At 62.5% G+C, this 22,581-nt stretch overlaps 6 protein-coding genes across 6 annotated transcripts; all 6 read left to right on the top strand.

Annotated features, from left to right (window-relative positions):
• Positions 1 to 51: 51 nt before the first annotated feature.
• On the top strand, positions 52 to 1,749 carry LMXM_08_0960 (conserved hypothetical protein; the record flags this gene model as incomplete). The annotated part of the gene is made up of 1 exon (XM_003872602.1): positions 52 to 1,749. One exon carries the CDS (start codon positions 52 to 54, stop codon positions 1,747 to 1,749), a length of 1,698 nt encoding a protein of 565 aa, XP_003872651.1.
• A 1,472-nt stretch (positions 1,750 to 3,221) lies between these two features.
• Positions 3,222 to 3,662, top strand: LMXM_08_0950 (conserved hypothetical protein; the record flags this gene model as incomplete). The annotated part of the gene is made up of 1 exon (XM_003872601.1): positions 3,222 to 3,662. One exon carries the CDS (start codon positions 3,222 to 3,224, stop codon positions 3,660 to 3,662), a length of 441 nt encoding a protein of 146 aa, XP_003872650.1.
• An 860-nt stretch (positions 3,663 to 4,522) lies between these two features.
• LMXM_08_0940 (conserved hypothetical protein) lies at positions 4,523 to 5,326 on the top strand (the record flags this gene model as incomplete). The annotated part of the gene is made up of 1 exon (XM_003872600.1): positions 4,523 to 5,326. The coding sequence occupies one exon, from the start codon at positions 4,523 to 4,525 to the stop codon at positions 5,324 to 5,326; it is 804 nt and encodes a 267-aa protein (XP_003872649.1).
• Positions 5,327 to 6,238: 912 nt separating this feature from the next.
• LMXM_08_0930 (putative protein kinase) lies at positions 6,239 to 9,721 on the top strand (the record flags this gene model as incomplete). Its single annotated transcript, XM_003872599.1, has 1 exon — positions 6,239 to 9,721. One exon carries the CDS (start codon positions 6,239 to 6,241, stop codon positions 9,719 to 9,721), a length of 3,483 nt encoding a protein of 1,160 aa, XP_003872648.1.
• A 4,214-nt stretch (positions 9,722 to 13,935) lies between these two features.
• LMXM_08_0920 (conserved hypothetical protein) lies at positions 13,936 to 14,550 on the top strand (the record flags this gene model as incomplete). Its single annotated transcript, XM_003872598.1, has 1 exon — positions 13,936 to 14,550. The coding sequence occupies one exon, from the start codon at positions 13,936 to 13,938 to the stop codon at positions 14,548 to 14,550; it is 615 nt and encodes a 204-aa protein (XP_003872647.1).
• A 1,325-nt stretch (positions 14,551 to 15,875) lies between these two features.
• LMXM_08_0910 (conserved hypothetical protein) lies at positions 15,876 to 22,202 on the top strand (the record flags this gene model as incomplete). Its single annotated transcript, XM_003872597.1, has 1 exon — positions 15,876 to 22,202. The coding sequence occupies one exon, from the start codon at positions 15,876 to 15,878 to the stop codon at positions 22,200 to 22,202; it is 6,327 nt and encodes a 2,108-aa protein (XP_003872646.1).
• Positions 22,203 to 22,581: the final 379 nt, after the last annotated feature.

The raw sequence follows: 22,581 nt of genomic DNA, 5'->3' as shown, positions 1-22,581 counted from the left end.
CTCCTCAGACCCCCTTCTCCTCCTCCTCCTCCCCCCACACAAACATCAGCCATGGATAGCGCCTACTTAAAAAATCACGTTGGCATGCTCCTGGCGAAGGGTGTCGCAGAGACGGTCACGGCGCAGCCCAGCAACCCGCAGGAGTACCTCGCCCTTTTCCTTCTCCATCAGCTCCAGGAGGAGGAGCGCAAGGCGGACGCCGCAACGCGGCGTCGTAAGGTGGATGACCTGCGGCAGGAATGGTGCCAGCAGCGTGCCTTGCGCGAGAAGGCGGCTGTTGACATGATTCAGCGCTGCTTCCACCGCTTCCAGGACCGCCTTCGCACGAGGCGAGCCACCGAGGAGGAACTGCAGGAGGTGTACCAAGCGGCCGAAGCCGAGGCGGAGGAACTGCTGGACGAGGAGGAGGCGATCAAGGCGGAGAAGGGCGGCGAGGACGGTGGCGAGGACGGTGCGGGCGCGACGTCGGAGAGGGACTCGGCCTCTCGCACCGCTGCAGCGCAGGAGAAGGAGGCCGTGATGGCCGAGGCCCGCAGAGAGTTCTTCAAAGCACAGCGCTTCCTGCTGACTCTCTCGAAGAGCGCGGTAGGCCAGCTCAAGCACGAGCTGGAGGAGGAGGCAGAGCGCGTGCGCATTGCGCAGGATGCCACACTCGGCGCCTACCACCGTGCTGCTGCACAGGAGGCCGCGCTCGTGGAGGCGACCACCGCACCTTCGATGGCAAATGCCGCTCCTGCGCTCTCCCCTGCCGCGGCGGAGCTGGCGGAGCGCCTCAGTGAGCATCGCGACCACCACTTCATCTGCGTCCCGTACGTCAAGTACCTTCTCTTTCGCTGTTTGTGCTACCTTCTGCTCAACGCCACCCCCAAGGCTACGAACTCGGCCGCAAAGGTGGCCGCGCTGCTGAAGCCGTCGGTGCTGGTCCAGCATCTGCGTGCCTTCAACCCGGTAGCCTCATACGACCGCGGGGTGGCGCTCAAGCTGGAGCGAATTGTGCCAGAGCTAGCCGGGTCGACCCACGGTGATGAGGGCAATGACGAGGGTGATGGGGCGGAGCGCCACAAGCAGAACGGCGCGTCTGCAGAGGAGGAGGGCGCCAGCGTCCCGTTCACGCAGCCAACGACGCGCCAGGTGCGCCGCGCTGCGCGTGTTCTGCGCACCTGCTGGCTGGATGGGGAGTACCAGTGCGAGGTGGACCCGGAGGAGTTCTACACGGAGGAGATGATCGAAGAGGATGCCGCCGGGTCGGGGTCCGACAGCGAAGAGGGCGCACCGAAGCAGAAGCTCATCCCGACTCTGGCGGACGAGATCGAGGCAGCAGCCAAGGCACGCGAGCGTGTAGAGGAGCTGCGCAACATCGTCGAGACGCAGGTGAAGCAGCGCGGAGGTACTGTGATGTACGCTCTGCTGCGGTTTGTGTCCGCCGCCGTGGCGTACCGCGAGGCTCGCGATGCCGTCGTGCAGCAGCGACAAGAGATGGGGCTGCCAGTGGATACTTTCGATGAGTTGCCCGAGGACGAGGCCGAGGACCCTATGAACGACGAGGCGCTGATAGACGAGGAAACCGGCGAGCTGGACGCGGCGGGGGTGCAGGTGCTGCAGGAGCGCATCGGCGTAGACACGGAGGAGGCCCTAGCGAAGATATGGGAGGCCCGCGACAGACGTCAGCGCGAGGCGTACTCGATGAAGGCGATCAGCCTGCAGCGTCAGCTCGACGTTAGTGGAGAGGACGAAGAGGACGAGGACTAGAATGCTTGGGCACGCCCCGGTTGAGCACTGCCCCAAGCTGCTGGAGGGGAGAGCGTGCGTGTGACCCCCTCCCTCCACACCCACCCACGCGTACACAGGATATGCGCGTGCAGGCGCGTTCTCAGGCCCCCACCTGTCCTCCTCCCTCCTCTTTGTTGTTGAGCCACGTGGGCCCCTCCGCAAACTTCTCACGCTGCACAGTTGCGCGTGTTCCGCTCTGTCTCTCTCTCACAGTTTGGGTATTTCTGCACGTCCGTGCATAGTACGCGGTATGCGTGGCTGACATGTGTGTGCCCGTGCAGACGTCGTCGTCTTCGTTTTCTTGATCGGATGCCTTTGCGATGTACGTAAACGCGCTTCGCGTGCTCCACCCGCCCCCGCCTCATCCGCTGTTTCGTATGTATTTTCGATGTATAGTTGCATGCCAGGAGCGCTGCGGATCCCCCACACTCTTTTCTCTTGTGGTGCTCGTCCTCTCTCTCTCCAGCAGACATGCGCACACACGCACGCCCACCTGCATGCGTGTGCGCGCATGTCTGCCACTCGACCCGATCCGCGACTGGGCCTGGCACTGTCGTGTCCCCTGTGGGGTGCGGGACGCACCACTTTTGTTTTGCTGCGCATTGGGCAGGTCTCCCCTCTCTCTGTGCCCGAGTGCCTGTGCTTGCATGGGTCTCTCGGTCTGGCTGCATTCGGTCTGTTGGCTGTGTGTGTGTGTCCCTCCCTCCCTCTGTGCGCGCCCTCTCTTTGTCTCTCTCTCTCTCTGGCGATGATGTTCTCTGTTCAGGTGCGAAGCAACGAAATTGGAACGAAACACACCACTCCGCTAATGTGCAGGGGTGATCGCGTTAGACCGGTGCGTGCGTGCGGGTCGATGATGGGAAAGAGACCGAGCTCTTACTTCGATCTGTCTCCACACACACGCACACAACCAACAGACCGCCCCCTTCCCTCCCTCGCTGATCTCGACCATCTGTGCGGCTCATTGCCTAGACGATGTGGCCGGACGTAGGAGACACTCACCCCACAGCACGTGTCCCGTGCTATGGACGCGCCTCTTTCTCTCTACCGATAACGCATGCGTGTTGTCGCCTCGTGCGCGTCGTGTGTGATCGAGTAAGAGAAGACTGTGAGGCACGCCGACGCGCACGCCGGATCGTGTGCGCTTCATGCTTCTCTCGTCTTAAAGCTCACTGGGAACCTGCTTCCGACCGCCGCTTCGTCCGCGACTGGCTCGTCTTCCTCTTCTCCCTTCTCCTCTGCACTCGGCTGCTGCTGCCACGGATACAGGGCACGTCTGTGCACGTCGCTCCCTCGCTCCCTCCCTCGTGCTCTTTGTGCTGTAACTCGCAGACACGCTTTCCCCTACGCTCGCCGTCTCGGCACACACGAGATTGAAAAAGAAAAGGTGATCGTCGCGTGAGCAAGTCAATGTGAATGTTGGAGGGGCGGGGCGCCTCTGCGTGGCAGCCATGCTCAGCTTCACCTTTGCCCTTCGCCTCTCGTCGAAACAGCTCTCGCATGGCTTGCTCCCCACGCACACACGCAAGCAGAGCTTCCGGCAGTCGAAGACGGCCCTGCAGATGAGTCGACTGCGCTCGCAGACGCAATGGGAAAACTTCAAACTTCAACAGGAGCTGAATCAGGAGTTTGGCGCGCGTCAGCACACCTTTGCGCAAGGACGGCGCTCAATGCAGCGTGCCGCTGAGGATCTCATGTACGACCGTGCTTACCGTGTCGAGCGGCGCGACCGCAGGGCAGGACAGGTCTACCGCACTACCAAAGACCGCGCTGCGGAGATGGCAACGGCGCGACAGCTTCTCCAGATGCAGGAGGGCACGCGGAGGCTCATGAAGAAGGGCCGCACGCAGCGTACCGAGTCTTTCCGCGCGCAGAAGCAATGGAACCGCTGAAGGAAAATCAGCTGTGCGGCAGCGCTAGCCTCGTTATTTGCTGCTGCTCGCTCTGCCGTGCTCGACACACGCACTCCAGAGTGAGAAAGGAGAGGGGTGCCTTTCAGCAGGAGCGTGGGGAGGGAGGGGGTGGGGTGGGGCTGCACCCCTCTCTCCCTTTTCCACGCGTATAAGCTGCTCAGACGTCAAGCCGCGTGTGCCTCTCTGGAGTTGGGGGATGAGGGCTGAGGGGAGGGGGTGGTGGTGGTGGTGGTGGTGATGTGGCCGCCAGCGGATGAGCGTAACGAGCCGAAAAAAAAGGCAGCAGCACGGAAGCGGAAGATGACGCTCATGGGCTTGTTTTCTATTTTTCGCGATGTGCCCCTGCGCACAGTAACGTGAATGCGGAGAGCGAGGTGCACGGATGCCTGTGTGTGCGGGTTTCGGGTGTGCCTATCCCCGGCACAGAAACGGCACGTCTATTGTGGAGTAGGCGGATCGGTAGTGGATAGCGAGAGGGCGTAGACCGTACGTGTTGCTTTGCCTTCTCGCACCCTCCCTCTCTCTGCGGCACCTGGTACTCACGCTGTCGGGTACGCAACAATGCCGGGCATGGTAGTGTCGTCTGGCGACTCCTCTATTAATCCCTGATCCTGCTCTCTCTCTCCTGCTCTCTGTTCCTCCGTGTGCGTGGCGCGTCATGCATGGCGGCAGCTGAACAGCTTTCCCATCGTCGCAACGCAGCCGCGTCCTCCACTTGACCTTTGTTTCTCTCCTCTTGATCGCAGCTGTCCATGTCCGCGCTGCCACATCGCCCGGCAGCGGGCTTGGGACGGTGGATCACGGTAGCGACAGTGAGGCCTCTGTCCCCCGCCGTCGCCATGCCCCAGCGCACAGCTTTCTCGACGCTGCCGGCGGCGTCGCTAAGCGTGAGCAAGCGGTTTGCATCAACGACGAGCGACAGGGCGGATGCACGCGGGACCTGGAACAGCGGCAAGTTCAACTTCTTCGGCGCCTATCGCGTGTTCCGGCGGGAGCGCAGCGCCAACCGGAGCAGGCAGTACACGACGTTGTCCATGTACCTGGATATGCTACCACCCGGCTTTCGCGAGCTGCTCCTGTGGTCCCCGCTGTTTGCGCTGTTGCACTTCACGTGTCGGCAGGCCCGGGTCTACTACCTCGACGAGGAGGAGCCGTGGTACTACGTGGCGCTCCCGCGACGGTGGCGATGCCGGCCCGACGGGGAAGGCAGCGGTGTGATGGCGCATGTGTCGTCGCTGTTAAAGCGGGCGCCGCCCTCCTCGACGCCGACGACGACTGTTGTGGTTGAGGCGCATCACCCTTCCGCGACACCCTCTTTGCCAAATGCAAGCCGAGGGGCTGATAGCCAGGGGAGCGGATCGACGACGACCATCGTCACTACAACGTATGCGTTTCGCGCGGCTGGTGTGCAGGACGACGCCGCCGCCGTGGCGGGTGCCCCTCTCGCCGGCTCGCCCCCGGTCGCTTCCTTCCACGAAGTCCGCGCCCATCGTGTTCACGCGGATCAGGGCGCCTCGCCTGAAACGATGGCGTCGACTCCACCGCCGGAGGAGACGTACCGCTACGGTGTGTGGGGTGCTCCGCTGGTCGTGATTCGTAACCCGGCTACACAGCGTGTGATTGGGTACACGACGGACGGGTAGGCCCCACTGCGCCTCCGTCCGCCCTCCATCGTTTTCCCCCTTTCTCTTCACATCTGACAGGCCGCACGAGGGTGCGACGCTCACGTGCGTCGTTGTAAAAGGCAGAGCCCACGTGATGGGGCATCTTCCCCTTCCTCACCATCTGCATCCGTGTGGGATGGCTCACCTGCGCGTCCGGCACCCTGCACAGGTGAGCGCATGCAATCGTGTGGTGGGCCTTCGCCGTGTTTCGTTGAGTATACAAGAACAGAGCGGGATAAAGCCGAGTATGCGTGTGCCTGCGTGCGTCTCTCCCTCTCGCGGCTGTTGCTCGAGCGTTTTCGTTTCGCTCGCGAAGCGCTGCTCCTGCCCCGACTTCGGCCGGCACGCACCAGCAGGGCCGATGGCGGACCCATCTACGAGAGAGCGGTGGGAGGGGTTGATGAATGGTTTGCTTGGGGGAGGGGGATGGGGAGGTCGAAATACTATCAGTAGTGTAGCGTCTCACGTTTCGCACATCCTCTTTGGGTGCGTGTGCGGACTGCCCCTTCCTCCCTCCCTCCCATCCCCCCACTCCCCTTCTCCAGTCGCCTCTCTCTTGGCTCCTCACTCTCCTACGGAGGCAACCGTGCTGCATCCCTCATGCGTCTCTCGTATCCGTTCTGCGTGCCATCTGCCCATCTTTTGGTTTTCATATTTCGTTACACTCTCCTCTTTGTTGTTACGCGCCTTACCACGCCACACACCGCCGCGCATCCACACGCGCACACGCCTTACGCCCACACGCGGGGGCCGCGCCCGCAATCATCGCTGCGAGCTTTTCTCTCTATATTTTTTTCTGCTTGCTCGCCGACGCTCGCCCAGCTCCGTTTACCGGGCTCTGTTCGCGCGTGGCCCTCTCGGTGCCTCTGCCTGTCTTTGAGCGCGCGCACCATGAACGCGGTGGATGAGCTGAACCTGCTCCTGGGCATTGGGCCGTCACGACCCCAGCTGCCTCTCACACTTCGCAAATCCGGCTACGTACCGGTGCGCTCCCTGGGCAAAGGAAGCTTCGGCCAAGCTCTTCTTGTGTTTCATGAGCCGCAGCAGCAATACTTTGTTGTCAAGCATTTAAACCTGGCGTCCATGTCCTCTCGCCAGCGGCACGACGCACACAATGAGATCAATATCCTGCAGAAGTTGCACCACCCTAACATCGTGCGCTACGTCGAGTACTACGAGGAGCACCCGCACCTGTATATTGTCATGGAGTACGCCGACGGTGGGGACGTCTACTCCTTGTTGAGCAGCGCGCAGACGGCGCGGAAGCTGGGGGCGGCTGGCGGGTACGAAGACGGCAGTGCCTCCTCCGCCAGACTGCCAGGGTCGTCATCATCCTCTGCCGTCACTGCAGGGCTCTTGTCAGAGGCGCAGGTCGTCAACCTCTTCGTGCAGACCACAATGGCGGTGAAGTACATGCACGACCGTCGCCTGCTGCACCGCGACATCAAGTCGTCCAACATCTTTCTCACCAAAAACCACGTCGTCAAGCTCGGCGACTTTGGCATTAGCACCGTCTTACAGAGCACGGTGGCCATGGCGAGCACCATGTGCGGGACGCCTTGCTACTTCTCTCCTGAACTGTGCCAGGGTCGCCCATACAATAGCAAGAGCGATATGTGGGCGCTTGGCGTGCTGCTGTACGAGTTGTGTGCAGGCCACGTCCCGTTTGAGTCCACAACAATGAAGGCGTTGATGCGGGACATTGTGCACAAGCAGCCGCCCCGCATCCCCGCCGTCTACTCGCAGGAGCTGTGGGAGCTGATTGTGCAGCTGCTGCAGAAGGACGCACGGCGGCGACCCGACGCGGGCCAGGTGCTCATGTCGCCAGTGCTGATGAAGCACGTGCCGGACCTGATCAACCAGCTCGCCGATGACATGACCAACGACGGCAATCCTGCCCTGGGCGGTGTCAGCGGCGCCTGTGGAGGTGAGGCACCTCGTGCTTCTGCTGCTGCTCCGCCACCCCCACCCCCACGACAAGCGCAGCAGGCCCTGTTGTCCCCTACTAAAGCCGATGGTGGCGGTGCTGCGAGTTGCGCACCGACCGCTGCCGCTGCTGCTGGTGCTGGTGCTGGTGCTGCTGCCCTCCCGCTGCCGTCGTCCCCAGCGTCGCCTTCACAGGCGCGAGGCGCGGGAAAGCAGGCACCATCACCACCATTACAAGCGCAGCCAAAACGGCACTCCTTCCGCGGCGGTAGTGAGGCGGGAGCCTTCTCCATCGAGGAGCTGCTCGCTCGCTTTGATGCTCAGAAGCAGCACATTGCAGAGGCGAAGAGACGCAAGTCTGGCACTCAAGCGGAGCCGCATGGCACAGGTGGGGTACCCCACACGTCTGGCGCGGATGAGCGCCCACGTCTCTCGCCAGGTGCAGCTGCCGCCCTTCGACAGCAGGGACTCAAGGGGCGCAACACGGGGGGTGGGGGCAGGGAGGCGCCCACACGACCCTCGGCAGGTGGTGCATCCCCGGGTGCCGCAGCGGCCGCGCCTTCGCGGGGGGCCTTCATGCCACCACCACTCCCAGCGGCGCTCCGCGATGCATCCGCCGTCGACCAGCGCCGGCCCGTAGATTTGCCCACCAACCCGTCGCCTCTCTCCCGACAGCGCGACAGCGCGGCTGCCGCGCAGGCGCCAAACGCCGGAAACGTTGATGCGGCGCGGCAAGCCCGCGGTGCTCGCTTGAGCGCGCCAGGAGTACGTGACCAACCGTACCCGGCGCCTCCACAGCGGCGGCACCTCGATGGCCAGCTCGACGAGAATTCTGCGCCGCCATTGGCCGCTCGGGGCGCGGCGCCAGCATTAGACGAGCTGAGTGCGGTGCTGTCGGAGCTGTCCTCCTGGCGAGAGCGCAGTGTTCGGCGGCAGCAGCGCCAGGACGGCCATCACGCACACCGAGACGACAGAAGTTGCAAGACTGGGGTCGGGGCGAAACCACAGCATGTCGGCGCAAAGGCCGACGCCCACGTTCCCTCTCCGCAACCGCCGGCGTCGCCGTCTGCGTCCGCCAAGCCGCGCCATCAGCTGAGTAAGTGTGCAGAGCAGGCAGATGTCCATCGGCCTGGGGTGACGGAGGGCGCACCGTCCCACGAACCCAGTGGCAACGCCGCATCCAAAGGAAAGCAGTCGCATGGGGGAGGCGGTGGTGCAAAGGGTAGGGAGGCGCATGTAGCTGAGGCAGATGTGCAGCTCAACAGGCCTGCTTTCGCCTCTCCCGCGGCCAACAGGCGCGAGAGCTGTGGCGGCGACACCGACGGTGATGAAAGCAAAACGCAGAGCTTTGTCGATGCGCTTGGCACTGCGCTGGACGTAGATGCCGTTCAGGCCGCTTCTGCAGCAGCGCAGCAACAGCAGCAACAAGGTCTGTCGCCACCACTTTCATCGGAGGAGGTCGGTAGCGCTTCATGCCTCTCAGGGCGGGTACCATTCCTGCAGCAGTCTATGAAGAAAACCTTCCATGTCACGAGCGAGAAGATCGATGCCCTGCAGCCCACGCTGATGGCCGGCACGGTGTTCCGCCATCCCCTTTCCACGACGCTACTGGCTGGGAAGATGCGTGGCGCCGACGCCGCTGCCTGCGCCGGGGAGGTTGAGGACGTAGCCGACGTGCGCTTCACGACGTCCTGCCTCTGCGGTCGTGCCGCGACTTCGCGCGGCTGCCTCTCCACGATCTACGGCTCGTTTGTGTGCTCCTGTGACGCGTGCGTCCGATTCACAGGCTCTGTGCATGGAGTGGAGTGGCTGCATCTACCTGAAGTGGCCTATGGGCTGCCGGCGCTGCTGTCCTCGCCGACGACGTCGGATGCACCAGGCGAGTGGCCTACGAAAGAGAGGCCCAGCGCAGGTGCCGGCGCCGCTGCTGCTGTTGCGCTGCGTGCCAAGGCTGAGGATACGACGCTGAACCACAACCACAACCAAGGGGCGGAAGCAAAGCGGAAAGGCGGCATGAATGCCTGCTGCGACCCACCGCCACCAACGCAGTCTCCTGGTGTCTGGCCCCCGTCCTTGAGCGCGGGGAGCGGCGCACACGCGGACGGTAAAGCCACAGCAGCACTTGGCGAGGCCAACATCCGAGCCTACAGGCACTGCTTTCAAGTCGAAGCGCCATTGGAGCTGGAGGAGGAGGAGGAGGCTCTGCGCCAACCTGCGCCTCATACACCTGAATCTCAGCTCGCAGGCGGCGCGGCGGCAACAGGGCAAAACGCTATGTACGTCATCTACACCTGCCTCACCTGCGGCTCCCTCATCGGGATGCAGCACGACGGCGTGGAGGGGCTTCTGCTGCCCAAGGTTACGCTTGATGCGCAAAGCCTCGAAGTTCTGTCCTGGTGCGCGCAGACAGTCGACGTTGAGGCAGCGGAGCTGATCAAGGTGGGCTGAGGGGCCCCTCCCTGCCCTGCACCCGGACAAGCGCACACAAGCGAAGACGGCCGAAAGAAGCGGCGGTGGCGGGCGGCGTATGCGGGCGGGTGCATCGAGGTAGGGGGGCGAATGCGGTATATACCCAACCTCGCCGCATGACGTCCTTGATGCGTGCGTGCGTCCTGCGGCTCCTCGGCACCTGCCAGTGCGCAAAGTGTCGTCTCTTCGAAGACACGCCTTGTTGCACGCCCCCTCCCCCTCCCTTCCCTTCCTGCGACAGTGCGCGTGCATCTCCCGCCTGTGCTCATACACTCGTGCAGGAGGGAGCTGCACGCAGGATTAGGGGCTGACTTGGATGCGTCTCTTCGCCTGTATAAGCGTGCGGATGTGCGCTGATCTCTCTCTTTCTTTCGGTATTTTGCGTCGGATATTCTTCCTGCTCGCTTTACCGGTGCCCGCGAACACTTTCTTTTGCCGCGCGCGCACACGTCCGATCGACTCTCGAAAGCACCAGACCCCCTGCCACCACCGCCACTAGCATCCGTTTCTCCTCCCTCGTCTTTCTTCTATGTTCCGTATACACAACTCTGCCTCTGTCTCTCTGTGCGGGTTGGAGTGCCGGTCGCATCCATCTGACCTCACGCAGACTCTCTTCTCAACACTTCGCCCCCCCCCCCTCTCCACCTCCTCACCATCACCGACAGACACGTCGGCACCGCTTCTCATCCACGTTCGGCTTGCATGTGGTTCGTCGAACTGTCTTCCCTCTCTCCCCTCTTCCTCTGTACGTCTTTGGCCACGCAGACAGCGACCAATTACGTCCCACACTCGACGTGTACATTGCGCTTTGGCTTCTCTCTGCCCCCTCTCTCTATTTGCGTGCGTGTGTGTGTGTGCTCTTCTCTGCTCACTCGTCGTCACCAAACATGTGGTGTCCGCGTCATGATGATGGAGCACATCGTTTGTTTTTGAGGTCATCTTTCCCCCACTCTCCCTCTTCGTCATCGTCGTCGTCTTCCGTTGCATCCTTTGTGCGCTCCCGTGCGATGCGCGCACTCCCATGCGCCACCACGCACCGCCCACTTCCTCTCCCTTCTTCGCCAACCTGTTTCTAACCCATGCAACGCTGCTCTCTCTTTCTGTATCTCTCCTATATCTCATTCTGGGACCCCGCATAGACACGTGCAGCCCCACTGCTGCAGCGGAGCAACATCTCTGTTATGGATGCTTCTGGCCTGGGGGGGAGGGAGGGGTCTGCTCCTCGTGCATCATGTCTGCATATTCGGCGAAGTCGCACATGCTCTTCTCTGTGCGCGTGTAAGGTGTGTGTGTGTGTGCCTTGTACACAAGCGAAAGGGAGGAGGGAGGGAGGGAGGGCTGGAGAGACGACGTTGTTTCTTTGCCGCTTTCTCGACTGTGTAGACGGGGAGGGGAGGGGCGGAGTGGGTGAGGCGGGTCGATACTGTTCGCCATGTGAGTGTGCTTGCGCGCTTCTATGCGTCTTCTGTACACTCTTGCCATCATGTACCATACATCAAAACAGAAGTCATCACAACAACGGCGGCGGCAGCAGGGAAGGCAAGAGGGAAAGGATCGCCCTTTCCTTCTTGTACAGAGGGAAGGCGCGTGTGCACACGCGGACACATACAGAGGGTGAGAGAGAGGGAGGGAAGGGCGCTCCACGCTTCTCGTTTCACGAGAGCTGAGCGGGGATGCGGTGATGGGGAGATGAGCGCGTGGTGATGCACTGTATGGGTCTTGCGTTGCGCCGACGCGCTCCCGCCTAACGGCGCGCGCGCTCTCTCCCCTGCGCACACATCGGCATCATCGCCATCATTACAGCGATCGATGGAGATGCTCCTCTCAGCTTTTCTACAGCGTCGTATGCCAGAGCAGCGGTCCACGGAGCGCTCTCGCACCTGATGGTGCCCTCTGGGAGGCGCTCTGCTGACCCTTTCTTCTTTTTCATATCTTCTCTCGAGCGCCCCGGCGCCGCCCTTTGCTGACAGCGGTGGGAGGAGGGGGCGCTGAGCTCTTTCATGGTCTCCCCTCTCCACCCTTTCCCACATACAATGAGCAGTTCTCGTGTGCCCGATAGACAAGTCCACTTCTGCCGCGCCTGTTGCTGCTCGCCCTCGGATCTTCTCCGCTTCCCCGCCTTCGCCGAGGCGTCTTTCCGCCCCTGCTCTTCTTCGCTTCCTCCATGCACACATGCAGATGCGAAGCGGGTGCACCCACACTGCCCCTTACGACGGCCCCTCCCCGCCCTCCACTTATCACCACCGCACTTCTCTCGCGCCGACGCGCTGCTTGCACAGCAACACCCTGAGCTGCACACACAGCGATACACACGTACACACGCCCCTCCTTTTACCGCCTACGCGCTCCATCATCATGCCCAGCGTTAAGAACTCGGATGTGATTGTGGTGGATGCCGGCATGCATGCCCGCACCACATCGACGTACGCTCGTTGCCTTTAGCCGTCGCTGCGCGTTTCCGTTGTGGGGCCGGACAACAACTGTAACCCGCTTGCGTGTGACCAGCGCTTTCATGTGGCGTGCATCTACCGGCGAGTAGAGACGGCGATTCCATGGATTCACCTGAACGACCTGGGTGCGCTGTTGCACCGCGAGGCGGAGGCGAGGCGGAGGGGAGGCCCAGGATCGACTTGTACACTTCGTGCGAGTCTGTTATGGGCTGCTGTTTGCCGCTGACTGTGGTGACATCTGCGCCGCCCTGGACTTCGTCGCCGCGTCGAAGAACGGTGTTGCGACCACTGCTGCTGCTGCGCCTGCTGCTGAGAAGGATGAGTGCTGTGCGCGTGACGGACTGGCTGACTCGAATGTCTGCGGCCGTGGTCCTTCTGCGTGGGCAGCTGCCGCATAGGGACGCTGGCCAGAAAGGGAATGGGGCAGGCGAGCCTCGCGTTCACTAGCGTGATCTTCACGTCTGTGTTCGGCGGTGGTCACTGCTACGCCCTTCCGCCGAGGCGGTAGAGTCACACAGGGATGGCTGGCCCATCAGTATGGGCCACACCTGCAACTGGTTGATCGCGGTGAAGGGCGTCGAGGTGGAGATGCGAGAGCGCGCCGTGGAGTGATGCGAGACGGTGACGGCCTTTTCACCGACGCCTCCGCGTGTGCAGGCGGTAGGGACGAGCCTGGCGGAGGTCTACACCGCCTCGCCAGTGGCGGCGAGGACGCTGAAGCACGCCAACCTCCAAGTCGTTTGGTGCATCGTTGACAGGACAGAAGATGAGATGCCGCTGATCGGGAGCGTCTATGGAGAGCGGCTGATCTGTGCTATGGGCGGGTGCGGGCGTGGTGCCAAGGCATACGATCCGATCGGATGTACCGTGGCACACCGGCTGCCAGGCAAGGCACTGTCGCCAGACTTTGCGGCGAAGCTGTACCACCGGATGACTGCTATGCATGTATTAAAATATATTATATTATAACCGTGTGTTTGCCTTTTGTTTTTCTCACTTCCTCTGTTGTTGTTTAGTCACCTGTAGGGGTGCGCGGTGACGTCCATCGCACACCCGCACCCACCCCAACTGTCTATACATCACCGTCCCGGTGGTTTTGCGAAGCGCAGTCTCTCTTCCTTTTCATGGCCTTCGGCTTTGTTTCTTGGGCTTTCATCTTGCTCTCCATGTGCCCTCTCCCTGCATGTGTATGTGGTGGTGGTGGCGGTGATGATGGGGGAAGCCAAGCAGCCCTCCTATATCCCCTGCCGAGTGCCGAACTGCTTCTGGTGGTGACAGGGCCATCCACCTACGACGTGGCGAGGTGAGAGCGATGTGTCGCTGCTGACGCCAGCGGCGAGGCCCTGGATGGCGCTGTGATGGAGCGACCTGCGGCTGTGGGCATGCCTGTATCATCCATATGATGGGCAGGGTGTCCACGTGACCCGCGCGTGTCCGACCTGGCCCTCACACTGCGCACTGGTGGGTTGGTGGTGGGGGGGGGCCGAGGCACCCCGAGGTGAGGGGAGGGGTGCACCAGGCGATGGGGCGCGTGGCCGGCCGGTGGGCGGAGTGGCATCGGGCTCGTGCACCCTGGCGGAGAGTGGCCGTGCTGAAAAGGAAAAAATAAGGTCATCCTCCCGGTGCACATGCTTCTTGTCGACCGCCAGCCCACCTTTCTTCCCTTCCACGCTCCCTTTCACACACACACTCTCCATGCCTTCCCTTCTTGCTCTCTCCTGCCGTTTTGCTTTAGAAGTGCCGATGTCCTCTCGAGGCGCCGCGGTCACGACGATGGCGAAGGTCAGCCGCCTCGTCTCCCCGCGTCTCCGTATCATCCATCGCGACTATCTCACCCGCCGTGGTGGCCGCACGCACCAGCGGCGCTCGGCCGTTGCGGTCGACTACACACCGACGTACTTTGCAACGTACAGGAGCGACCCGGGGCAGTGCCCGCGCCTCATCGATGCCGAGGCAGTGCACGGCGATGAACAGGCTTTCTGGTCCGCTCGCCGCGACTTCTACCGTGGCGGGGCATCGCGGTCGTACTACCCCACGTGGGACCGGCAGGCGCAGGCGCTCATCATGCTCACCCGCGAAGTCCCTCGCATTCCGCAGGAGGCCGCGTTTCGCTTGTTTACATTGGGCTTGAAGATGATGCTGCTGCCACGGTTGGTGGCCGGTGTGGAGCTGATGCTGCCGTCGTGGGTGACAATGAACGCTGAGTCGTTGCTGGGTGAGGGCCTAGAGGGCAAGGTGGCGGAGGCGGATGGCAACGGTGAGGCGACTGGCGCGGCGGCAGATGTTGCTGCACCGCTCTCGGCATCTTCGACGGGTGCCGCTGCAGACAGCGACTCGGCGAATGTGGAGAAGAAGTAGCGAAGCTGGCAGACATAGACAATGCTGCAGGTTTTGCGCGCGAGGTGGGGGGAACGTTGTAGCGTTGCCGCTTCGTCTCCCCTCTCACGACGTCGATCCACGCTTCCCCATCCTTCCCCTCTCTGATGCTTCGTGATGGATGAGGGGAGTGGTACTACAGGGGGCGATGGCAGTGATTCATTCCGGTTCAAGCTCTCTTCGAAGCGCTCGGGCATGCTTCTTCCTCTCGTGCGTGTGCGTGCTTGTGCCTGGGCCGCGTGCATCGCAAGCTCGGCCGCGGACGTGGTTCTGCCACATTGCCGTGCGTGCCTGGATGGGTCTGGCGATGATTTTGATTGTGTTGGGCTGCGCTCACAGTAGCGGACGAGGGCGCGGCAGAATATGAACACAGAGAATCGAATTCCGCGACATCGGCGACGCGCGCTCTCCGGAGTGGAGCAAAGGCGCGGCTGGCGCGCGCGTGCGTGTGTATCTTTTTCTTTGCCGCTTCCCAAGTTTGTTCCCTGTTGCCTGCACCGTTGCTTATCCACCGCCTTTGCCGCGCCCCGCAGTGGTGCAGGGGCTCTGTAGAGGCGATAGTGCTCCTCCCTGGGAGTGAGGTGAGAGGGAGCGATGGAGAGGGAGAGAGGAGGAGGGGGTGGTGGTGGTGAGGGGGAGAGGGGCAGCGTGAGGCAAATGCGCGTCTATGAGTCTGTGCGTTTTGTAACAGTGCCATCCGTATAGGCCCCGCCAAACTGCTTCCTCGCCACCCAACCCACCCTCTTCCCCTCCGATATGTTTGGCAGTGGTGCGGCGGCATTTTGACTCCCCTCTCCATCCTTGTATCTATCTACACACACACACATGTGTGTGTGTGTCTGTGCATCCATCCAATATACATCCATATACCTACCTAAATCTACCTACGTACACCGTATGTGCATCACTCTCTCTCTTTCTGTCGTCCTTCACTACACCCTCCCTCCTCCTCCACCTCCTCCTCCCCTTCCTCTACGCGTGGTGGGTCCTCTCTACGCGTCTCTCTCCGTTGTTCTCTGAGGCAAGTCTTGTGCTGTGCTCTGTGCTGTGTGTGTGTGTGGTTGGGTGCTCCAAAGGCATGCCCGTGGCGGCAACGTATCGAAGGGAAAAGAACGCAGGCAGACCTCCAAACGGGCAGGCAGATCGACAAGCAGACAGAGGCGGTGCCGCTGTTGTGTCGCCCGTTGGCTGCAGCTGCACCCACACGCCTCCCCCATCCCTACCCTTCTTGGTAGTGAGAAGTATCGCCAGCACCGCCGCTACTACGCGTACCGCTCGCTCCCCCTCTCCCTCTACACAACAAGTTCATGTTGCATTACATTCAGTTACTTGGCTCTGACACGCCGAACGGGTACGGTGGATGCTGCTACTACGGTCCACTTGATCATCCTGCTCTCCATGAGTCTACCCTTTCCTCTGCAGCGGGGTCGGCTTCGCCTACAGGGGAGGTGCCGCCAGCCTCAAGGCACAGCTATGCTGTTGATGCCACAGCGATCGTTCCCGCTCCTACGCTCGTGCCATCGGTGAACGCCAGTGCCCACGAAACGCTCCACCAGCCCTCTCCGACTGGTGAGGTAGCCGAGTCTGCGGTGCCCGCATCGTGGAACTGGTCCTCATACCTAACGGCGAAGCGACCAACGTGGCCGCGAGCTGGTCCATTCCACGCGGCCACGCTCCTACGCCCGCAGCCACCATCACCATCAGCGGTAGCGACGGGGCCAGGACCGCAATTGACGGCAGACACCGGTTTCAGCGGCAGCGAGGGTTACATTTTCTTCAACTGCCCAGAGGGGACACAGCGGTTTAGCTCGGAGGCGAACATTAAACTCAAGAAGGTGCGGGGCTTCTTCTTCACGCGGTGGAGCAGCTCGAAGACTGCGGTGTCTCCGCTCCCGTCCGGCAATGTCGCCAGCTCCGTCGAGGATGAGCAGCACGGCAGCGCATCAGCAGACGCCGTCGCCGCTCCCGTAGACACGACGGCGTTGGAGATGCCTGTCGGTGCGGCGTCAGCAGTGATGGGGTTGCCTGGCATGCTCTTCACCATCAACGATGCCGGTGCACGACATGCCACATTCTTCGGCCCAAGTGCGGCTCTGGATGGTTCACCGAAGCCCGCTCATATGGAGGGCGTCACGCGGGCGGGTGCGCGCAACGGCGATGGTGGTAGCGAGCCTCACAACTTCAAGAGTGAGCATGCTAATGCACACGCTTGCGGATCTCCTTGGACTGGCGACTCAGCGGCGACTTCATCAACGAGCTGCTCAGCGGTTGCTGCGTCAGGGGCGCAGCTGCCGTCGCCACTGTCGTCGGCTGGTCTGCGCGGCTTCCTGACGGCTCTACGCTTCCACTACTTCCAGTACCGACCTATGGTCTTCCGGCAGCTCCACGGATTGGTGCGAAATGCGACGGATCAAGCTGCCATCGCCGGCCCCCGTGTCGACGCCACGAGCGCGGCTGCAGTCGTCGGGAACAACCAGTTGCACTTTGTGGAGACGGTGGGGGAGCCGACAGCGTCACGCGGCGCGCAACAGGAGAAGCCGCTGACGGGGCTGGCGCCTTTCGTTCATGCAACACTGCCGCTCAGCCCGCAGAGTCTGCTTGTGGCGTTTCGCGTATCGGGTGGCCGCAGAGGTGGCGAGAGCGAAGGCGCAACAGCTGCTGCGGCTGCGGGCAATGCGATGATGAGCCTTTTACAGCCGAAGTCTCCGTCCGCCATGGCGGAAGACGAGCAACAGCGTCATCAGCTGCATCAAGCGTACTTTGCAGGGCATACGGAGAGAGGGGACCAGAGCGCAGACGCGGATACGGCAGCGTCGATGGCGTCCTTCACCGCCCCAACGAGCTATGATGTCGTCTTTAGCTACGCGATCATTGTGGCGCCAGGCTCGAGCTTCGACGCCGCCAAGGCGCGCGCGCTAGGTGTCCGCTCGGGCCCCAAGTACGGCCAGCTCAAGCTGGGGATGTCCGTGGAGGCAGACATGGATGCGGGGGTGGCGGACACGTCCGCCGCGTCCATGCCGCCTTCGCAGAATGCCACCTTTTCCTTTGGGCGCACCAACGACCAATCACCTACCCCAACGCAACGCTGGGTGCAACCTCATCAGGTGATGCGGCCCACCGTGGCAACGAGGCACACATACATCTCGCTTGTGCTGGACGGTGATCGACCTGAGGATGTACGAGAGGCAGTCACCCGGCTGCTAGGCAGCGCCGTCGGGGACGGTGGGGGATCGCCTTCGAGGAGCTCGGCTGCCGCGTGCGAAGAGACTGAGGAGGACGACAAGCCCTGCCACAACGCTGCAGTAGGGGAGCATGGCGATGGGGTGCTGCAGCGGCTGCTGCGCGAGCACTTTCCTCACCTCGCGTACTACTACGAAGAGGACGATGTGGTGGGCGAAGGGACGGCGGCAGCTCCGCCTCATTTACAGGAGCCACGTCTGAGGCGACGACCGCGTCAGCTTGCGGTGCGACACGTCGTCCACGTGCAGCCCACGTCGTACTTTGCTCAGTTTGAGCGTCGCTGCCGTCACAACGCGCTGCTCTGTTCGCCATTCTTGCGTGAGGACAGGGCTCAGGCGCAGCCGAAGACACTGCCGCCGTCGCTGCACCGCGAAGCTGGCGCACCCTGCGTCTACGCCGCCTACAACGCGTACATATTCGCGGATGTAGCTGCCCAGCACGATCCGCTTCATCATCATCTGAGCGTCTACGCCGCAGCGGATCACTGCGAAGAGGAGGCGGTGGCGGCGAGGGTGGAGGCGGGTGGTGACGCGGTCGTGACGAAGAACATATCTTCGCCGCCGCGACAGAACTCTTCTAGATCTCTCTCAGCGGTGCAGCTATCGCTGGCCCCGTCGCTGTCTTTCACTCTTGACGACATAGTCGACATTGCTGATGGTGACGTGGAGATGGGCGATAGCGGAGAGCGCGAGAGCGGCTCTACGCGGATTGGGGAGGGGCACCGGTGCCACCCGCCGCCGCCGCTGCTGCACGGGACTCCTTCGGGGACAGGACTGCCACGGCACAAGACATGGCATCTGTTCACCAGCTACGTGCAGCGGCACTTCACAGCCTTCCCAACGGCGCTCGTTCACCGCTATCATCTACACCACCTCGCGCCTTCTCTCTTTCCTATCGTGGAGGCGACAGCGCTGACGCAAAGAGCTGGCGGTGCCGGCAACGTCACTGAGGATAGCGCAGCTCGTAGCGGCACAGCAGTAGGGGCTGCTATCTCCACGGAGGCTTCCGGCAGCGGTAGTGCGGTGCGCGCGCAGCGCGCAAAGCCAAACGTCCCGAACTCGAGTAGCCCCTCTGCAGATGACATTGCGGAGTACTGGCCGTACTCGCTGAAACTGCGGTGCATTCCTGAGGCGACGCTGCAGCTGCCTTACAAACGGAACGCCACAGCGAAGAAGGTTGCCCAAGCACAGCAGGGGGCAGAGATGGCAGGGTCGGTGCGGCAGGCACCATCAACCGTCAAGGCTTCTTTGGGCCACGATGTTGCTACTACTGCTGCTGCTGCTGTTCCCTCCCCTCACTTGCCAGCTCCTCGCAAGCGTGAGCGGCAGGTGAACTCGGGCCGTGATTCTGCGTCAGCACCGGCTTGGACCCTGCATGCTAGTGGTTCCTCTTCGACAGCAACTGCAGCGACTCCAAGAGTGCTACCACCATCAGCAGCAGCTCGCACTCGGCCTCCTTCAGCACCGCCGCGCCGAGTTGCTGTCGTGGATGGAGTCGCGTCGTTGCTGCCATACCCTACGCCAGCCTCTTCGCTGGCCCTTCTCTCCAACACGTTTCTATGCTCACTCAGGACCCGTTCTGCTGCTGCTGCTGCAGCGGTTGGAGAAGCACCTGCGACATCCTCGACGTCGACGGAGAGTCGTGAGGACAGACACGGTGGCTTCGCAGCTCTGCAACAGCGCGTGGACGTGGCCAGCACTGGTATAAGCGATATGGGTGGTGGCGCACTGGGCTTTCTCGGCACCGGCTCTGCTGTTCCCAGCAAGTACCGAAACGTGAGTGGCACCTTCCTCGAGTTGCACCTTCCCGCTTACTGCTTCCCGGGAGGGGACTGCCCTGCCAAGCCTCTTCTTCACGCTGATGATAGCGCCCATACCTCGGGAGCTGCAGCGGTAATCACAGAGGATACACCGTCGGCGACATATGCCAGGCTCCCCGCGGGGGAGGCCACATGCGCGTGGTGTGAAGGTGATGCCGTACTTAGTTTTGACTCGGCCGACTCCTCCGCGTGTTCTCGCGGCCCCGCCCCAGCTCGCATCGATGGCTCACAGAAGACTGCGCCACGGCGCTGGTCGTCAGCACCGCTGACAATGGGTTCGCAGCAACTTCGACGTGGGGTGGTTATCCTGGACTTTGGCGAGGGCAGTGCCGGGCAGCTCGCCTCCTTATGCGGACGAGTCCGTGGCGGTAGCGCATGTGGTCAGCGTCCGCCTAGCTGCACCTTGTCTACGTCACCGCTGCACGCCACACTTGACGGCTATCAGAGGAACAGCAGGGACCGGCGCGAGGGTGCCGGCGACCACGCGGGAGATGAAGGGACCAGCACGTCCTTTCCCCACGCAGTCTCCGCCGAGAATTTCACGGAGTTCGAGGATGATGCGGACGCGCGTCTTGGGCAGTTTGTGCTGGACATTGTGCTCGTCTTCATATCACACGCCCACGCCGATCACCACCTTGGCCTCATGTCCCTCCTCACACTGCGCCATGAATACCTCCAACGCAGCCCATCCGCGTTGCCGCCGGCGCCAAGGCTACTTGTCGTGTGCCCGACAGAGGTCTACGCGTTCATGATGGACGCCTGGGGCAGCACGCCACCCTACACGACATGGCTTCATAAAGAGTGCGTCTTCGATCTGATGCCGCCACCGGTCAGCGCCCTTCGCAAGGAGGGGCGGTGGCCCGACGCGCTGGCAGCAGAAGAGGGCGATGCTGCGCCGCACGCGCGACAGGAAAAGCGCCAAACGTTCACCGCCGTGGCGGACAACAGCGTTCTAGACAGTGCGGTTGGCACGGAGGGCGACCGAGACGCTGTCGGTGATGGCGGTGTAGACTCACGTCGTGCTGCATCATTCACGCATCGATTCTGTCACGCTCCTCACGCCTCCAACAACCAGCCAGAGCAGCAGCATGTTGTACCGATGCCGCTGCTGCAAGCGCACCTCATTGCGTGGAACCAGGCCATCGCAGTCGCCACCCAGCACCACCAGCGGCAGCCCCTCTCCGCCTCGCCCCTGCCATCTTCCTCTGAACCGCTGGCAGACACCTCTGTAACGGCAGCGGCAGCGTCGGTGAAGGGCAACGTCTGGTGGGACGCAGAGGTGATCACCGTGGATCATCCCGCTAACGCACATGCGCTTCTCTTGCGTTTTCCCTTCTGCTCATCGATGGGGAAGGAGCAGGGCGAGCACTGCGTGTGTGGCGAGGGGACGGAGGACGGCGGACCCCTCATGGCCAACCCAGACGCGGCTGAGGCTGCGACTGGGCGACAGCGCGACCAAGAGCTGGTCTCTCGTGTCCCGGACAGCTCTCGTGTGTTGCTCTTCTCAGGTGACACACGCCCGTCGTCCTTCTTGGTAGAGCGCAGTTGGGCCTTTGCCGCGTCGGCGCAGAGTCGGCTGCCAGGGTGCGCGGACTCCACCGAACTCACTCGTCAGGATGGGCTCGTGTCTGACGAAGCCGACTCAGGCAGCGCTTCTGAGGTGGGGAGGGCGGCCCTCGTGGCGAAGGTGAACGCTAGCGGTAGCATCGGTAGGATTCGAGGAACAGCGTTAGCGCGATCGCCTACTTCGACGCCGCCGCCGATGTCTTCACCGGTCTTCATCCTCTTGCACGAGGCGACGTTTGGGCCCGGGTTCGAAGGCGAGGCGGTTCGCAAGAAACACTCGACGCTTCCTGAGGCACTCCGCATCGGCGTTGCGGTGCGGGCAGAGTTCATTGTCTTGAATCACTTCTCGCAGCGCTACCCAAAGCTGCCAGGCTTGTCAGAGGAGCAGTTGGGCGGACGGTCGGCGGACCTCGTCTGCCAACGCCGCACGCGAGCCTCCGCTGCGGTGGCCGCGACATCAGCGGTGACTGCTGCGGAGACAGGAAACCCTGCCGACCATGTCAGCGGCGGCCTAGCGAGCACAAGTGCGCCAAGGTCAAGCAGCCCCGGCGAACAGCAGATGCTGGCAGGAAAAGCTTCATCAACGGCTTCGCGGCAGGATGGCGGCCGCAGCAAGTGGGAGTGGGATGCTGAGCAGACAGCGGACGCAAGACAGCCACTGCCGCCGCCACTCACCGTTACGGACGACGCAGCCGCATTGCCTTATGCGAACATGTCCTTCGCCTTCGATCTTATGTTTGTGTCTTTCAGCGACATGCAGCGCGGCCTCGTGCCGCGACTCACACCGACACTCGTGCGGCTGCTGGAGGAGTACGACTCGTGGGGCAGCGGCACGACGCAGCGGATGCGCAGCGGCGGAGGTGGTGGTGATGGTGGTGGTCGTCGTCCGCAGAAGCCGCAGCAGTCGCCCGCTACTCCATCAACGACGGCTTCAAGTGCGCCAGCGGGTATCGACGGCAACACGAGCAGTGCAGCAGCGCAGATGGCGGCTTACGGGGAGTCGGCGTAAGCGAAGAAATCGAGCAACAGCGGAGAGGGCCAGTGCGCGACGCGTCAGTTACGCCTTCTAATAACGCAACTAAGGCATGCCGCGACCTCGCCCTCCCCCCTCCCCCGACATGCAGGAAGTCGTGCACGCATGCCGAAGGGGGAGTGTGAGCTCTCGGCATGCCGTTCTGTTCCCTGCCATGCAACGGACACTGGATAAGGCAAAGATAACTTGGAGCGGGTGGGCGAGGAAGATGACGGATGGCGTTCTCCTCCGCCTCTATCACTTCACGCGACGCGGCATGCATCCACACTTTCGTGGAGGTGATGAGCGGAGGACAGGGGGAGCGGCTGGAGGTGGTCGACCAGGTCCTCCCGCCATCGCACAAGCCACGTGTGTC

This window comes from Leishmania mexicana, chromosome 8 (genome assembly GCF_000234665.1).
Source record: "Leishmania mexicana MHOM/GT/2001/U1103 complete genome, chromosome 8".
Classification (NCBI taxonomy): Eukaryota; Euglenozoa; class Kinetoplastea; order Trypanosomatida; family Trypanosomatidae; genus Leishmania; species Leishmania mexicana.
This window is presented reverse-complemented; position numbering and strand designations above follow the sequence as displayed.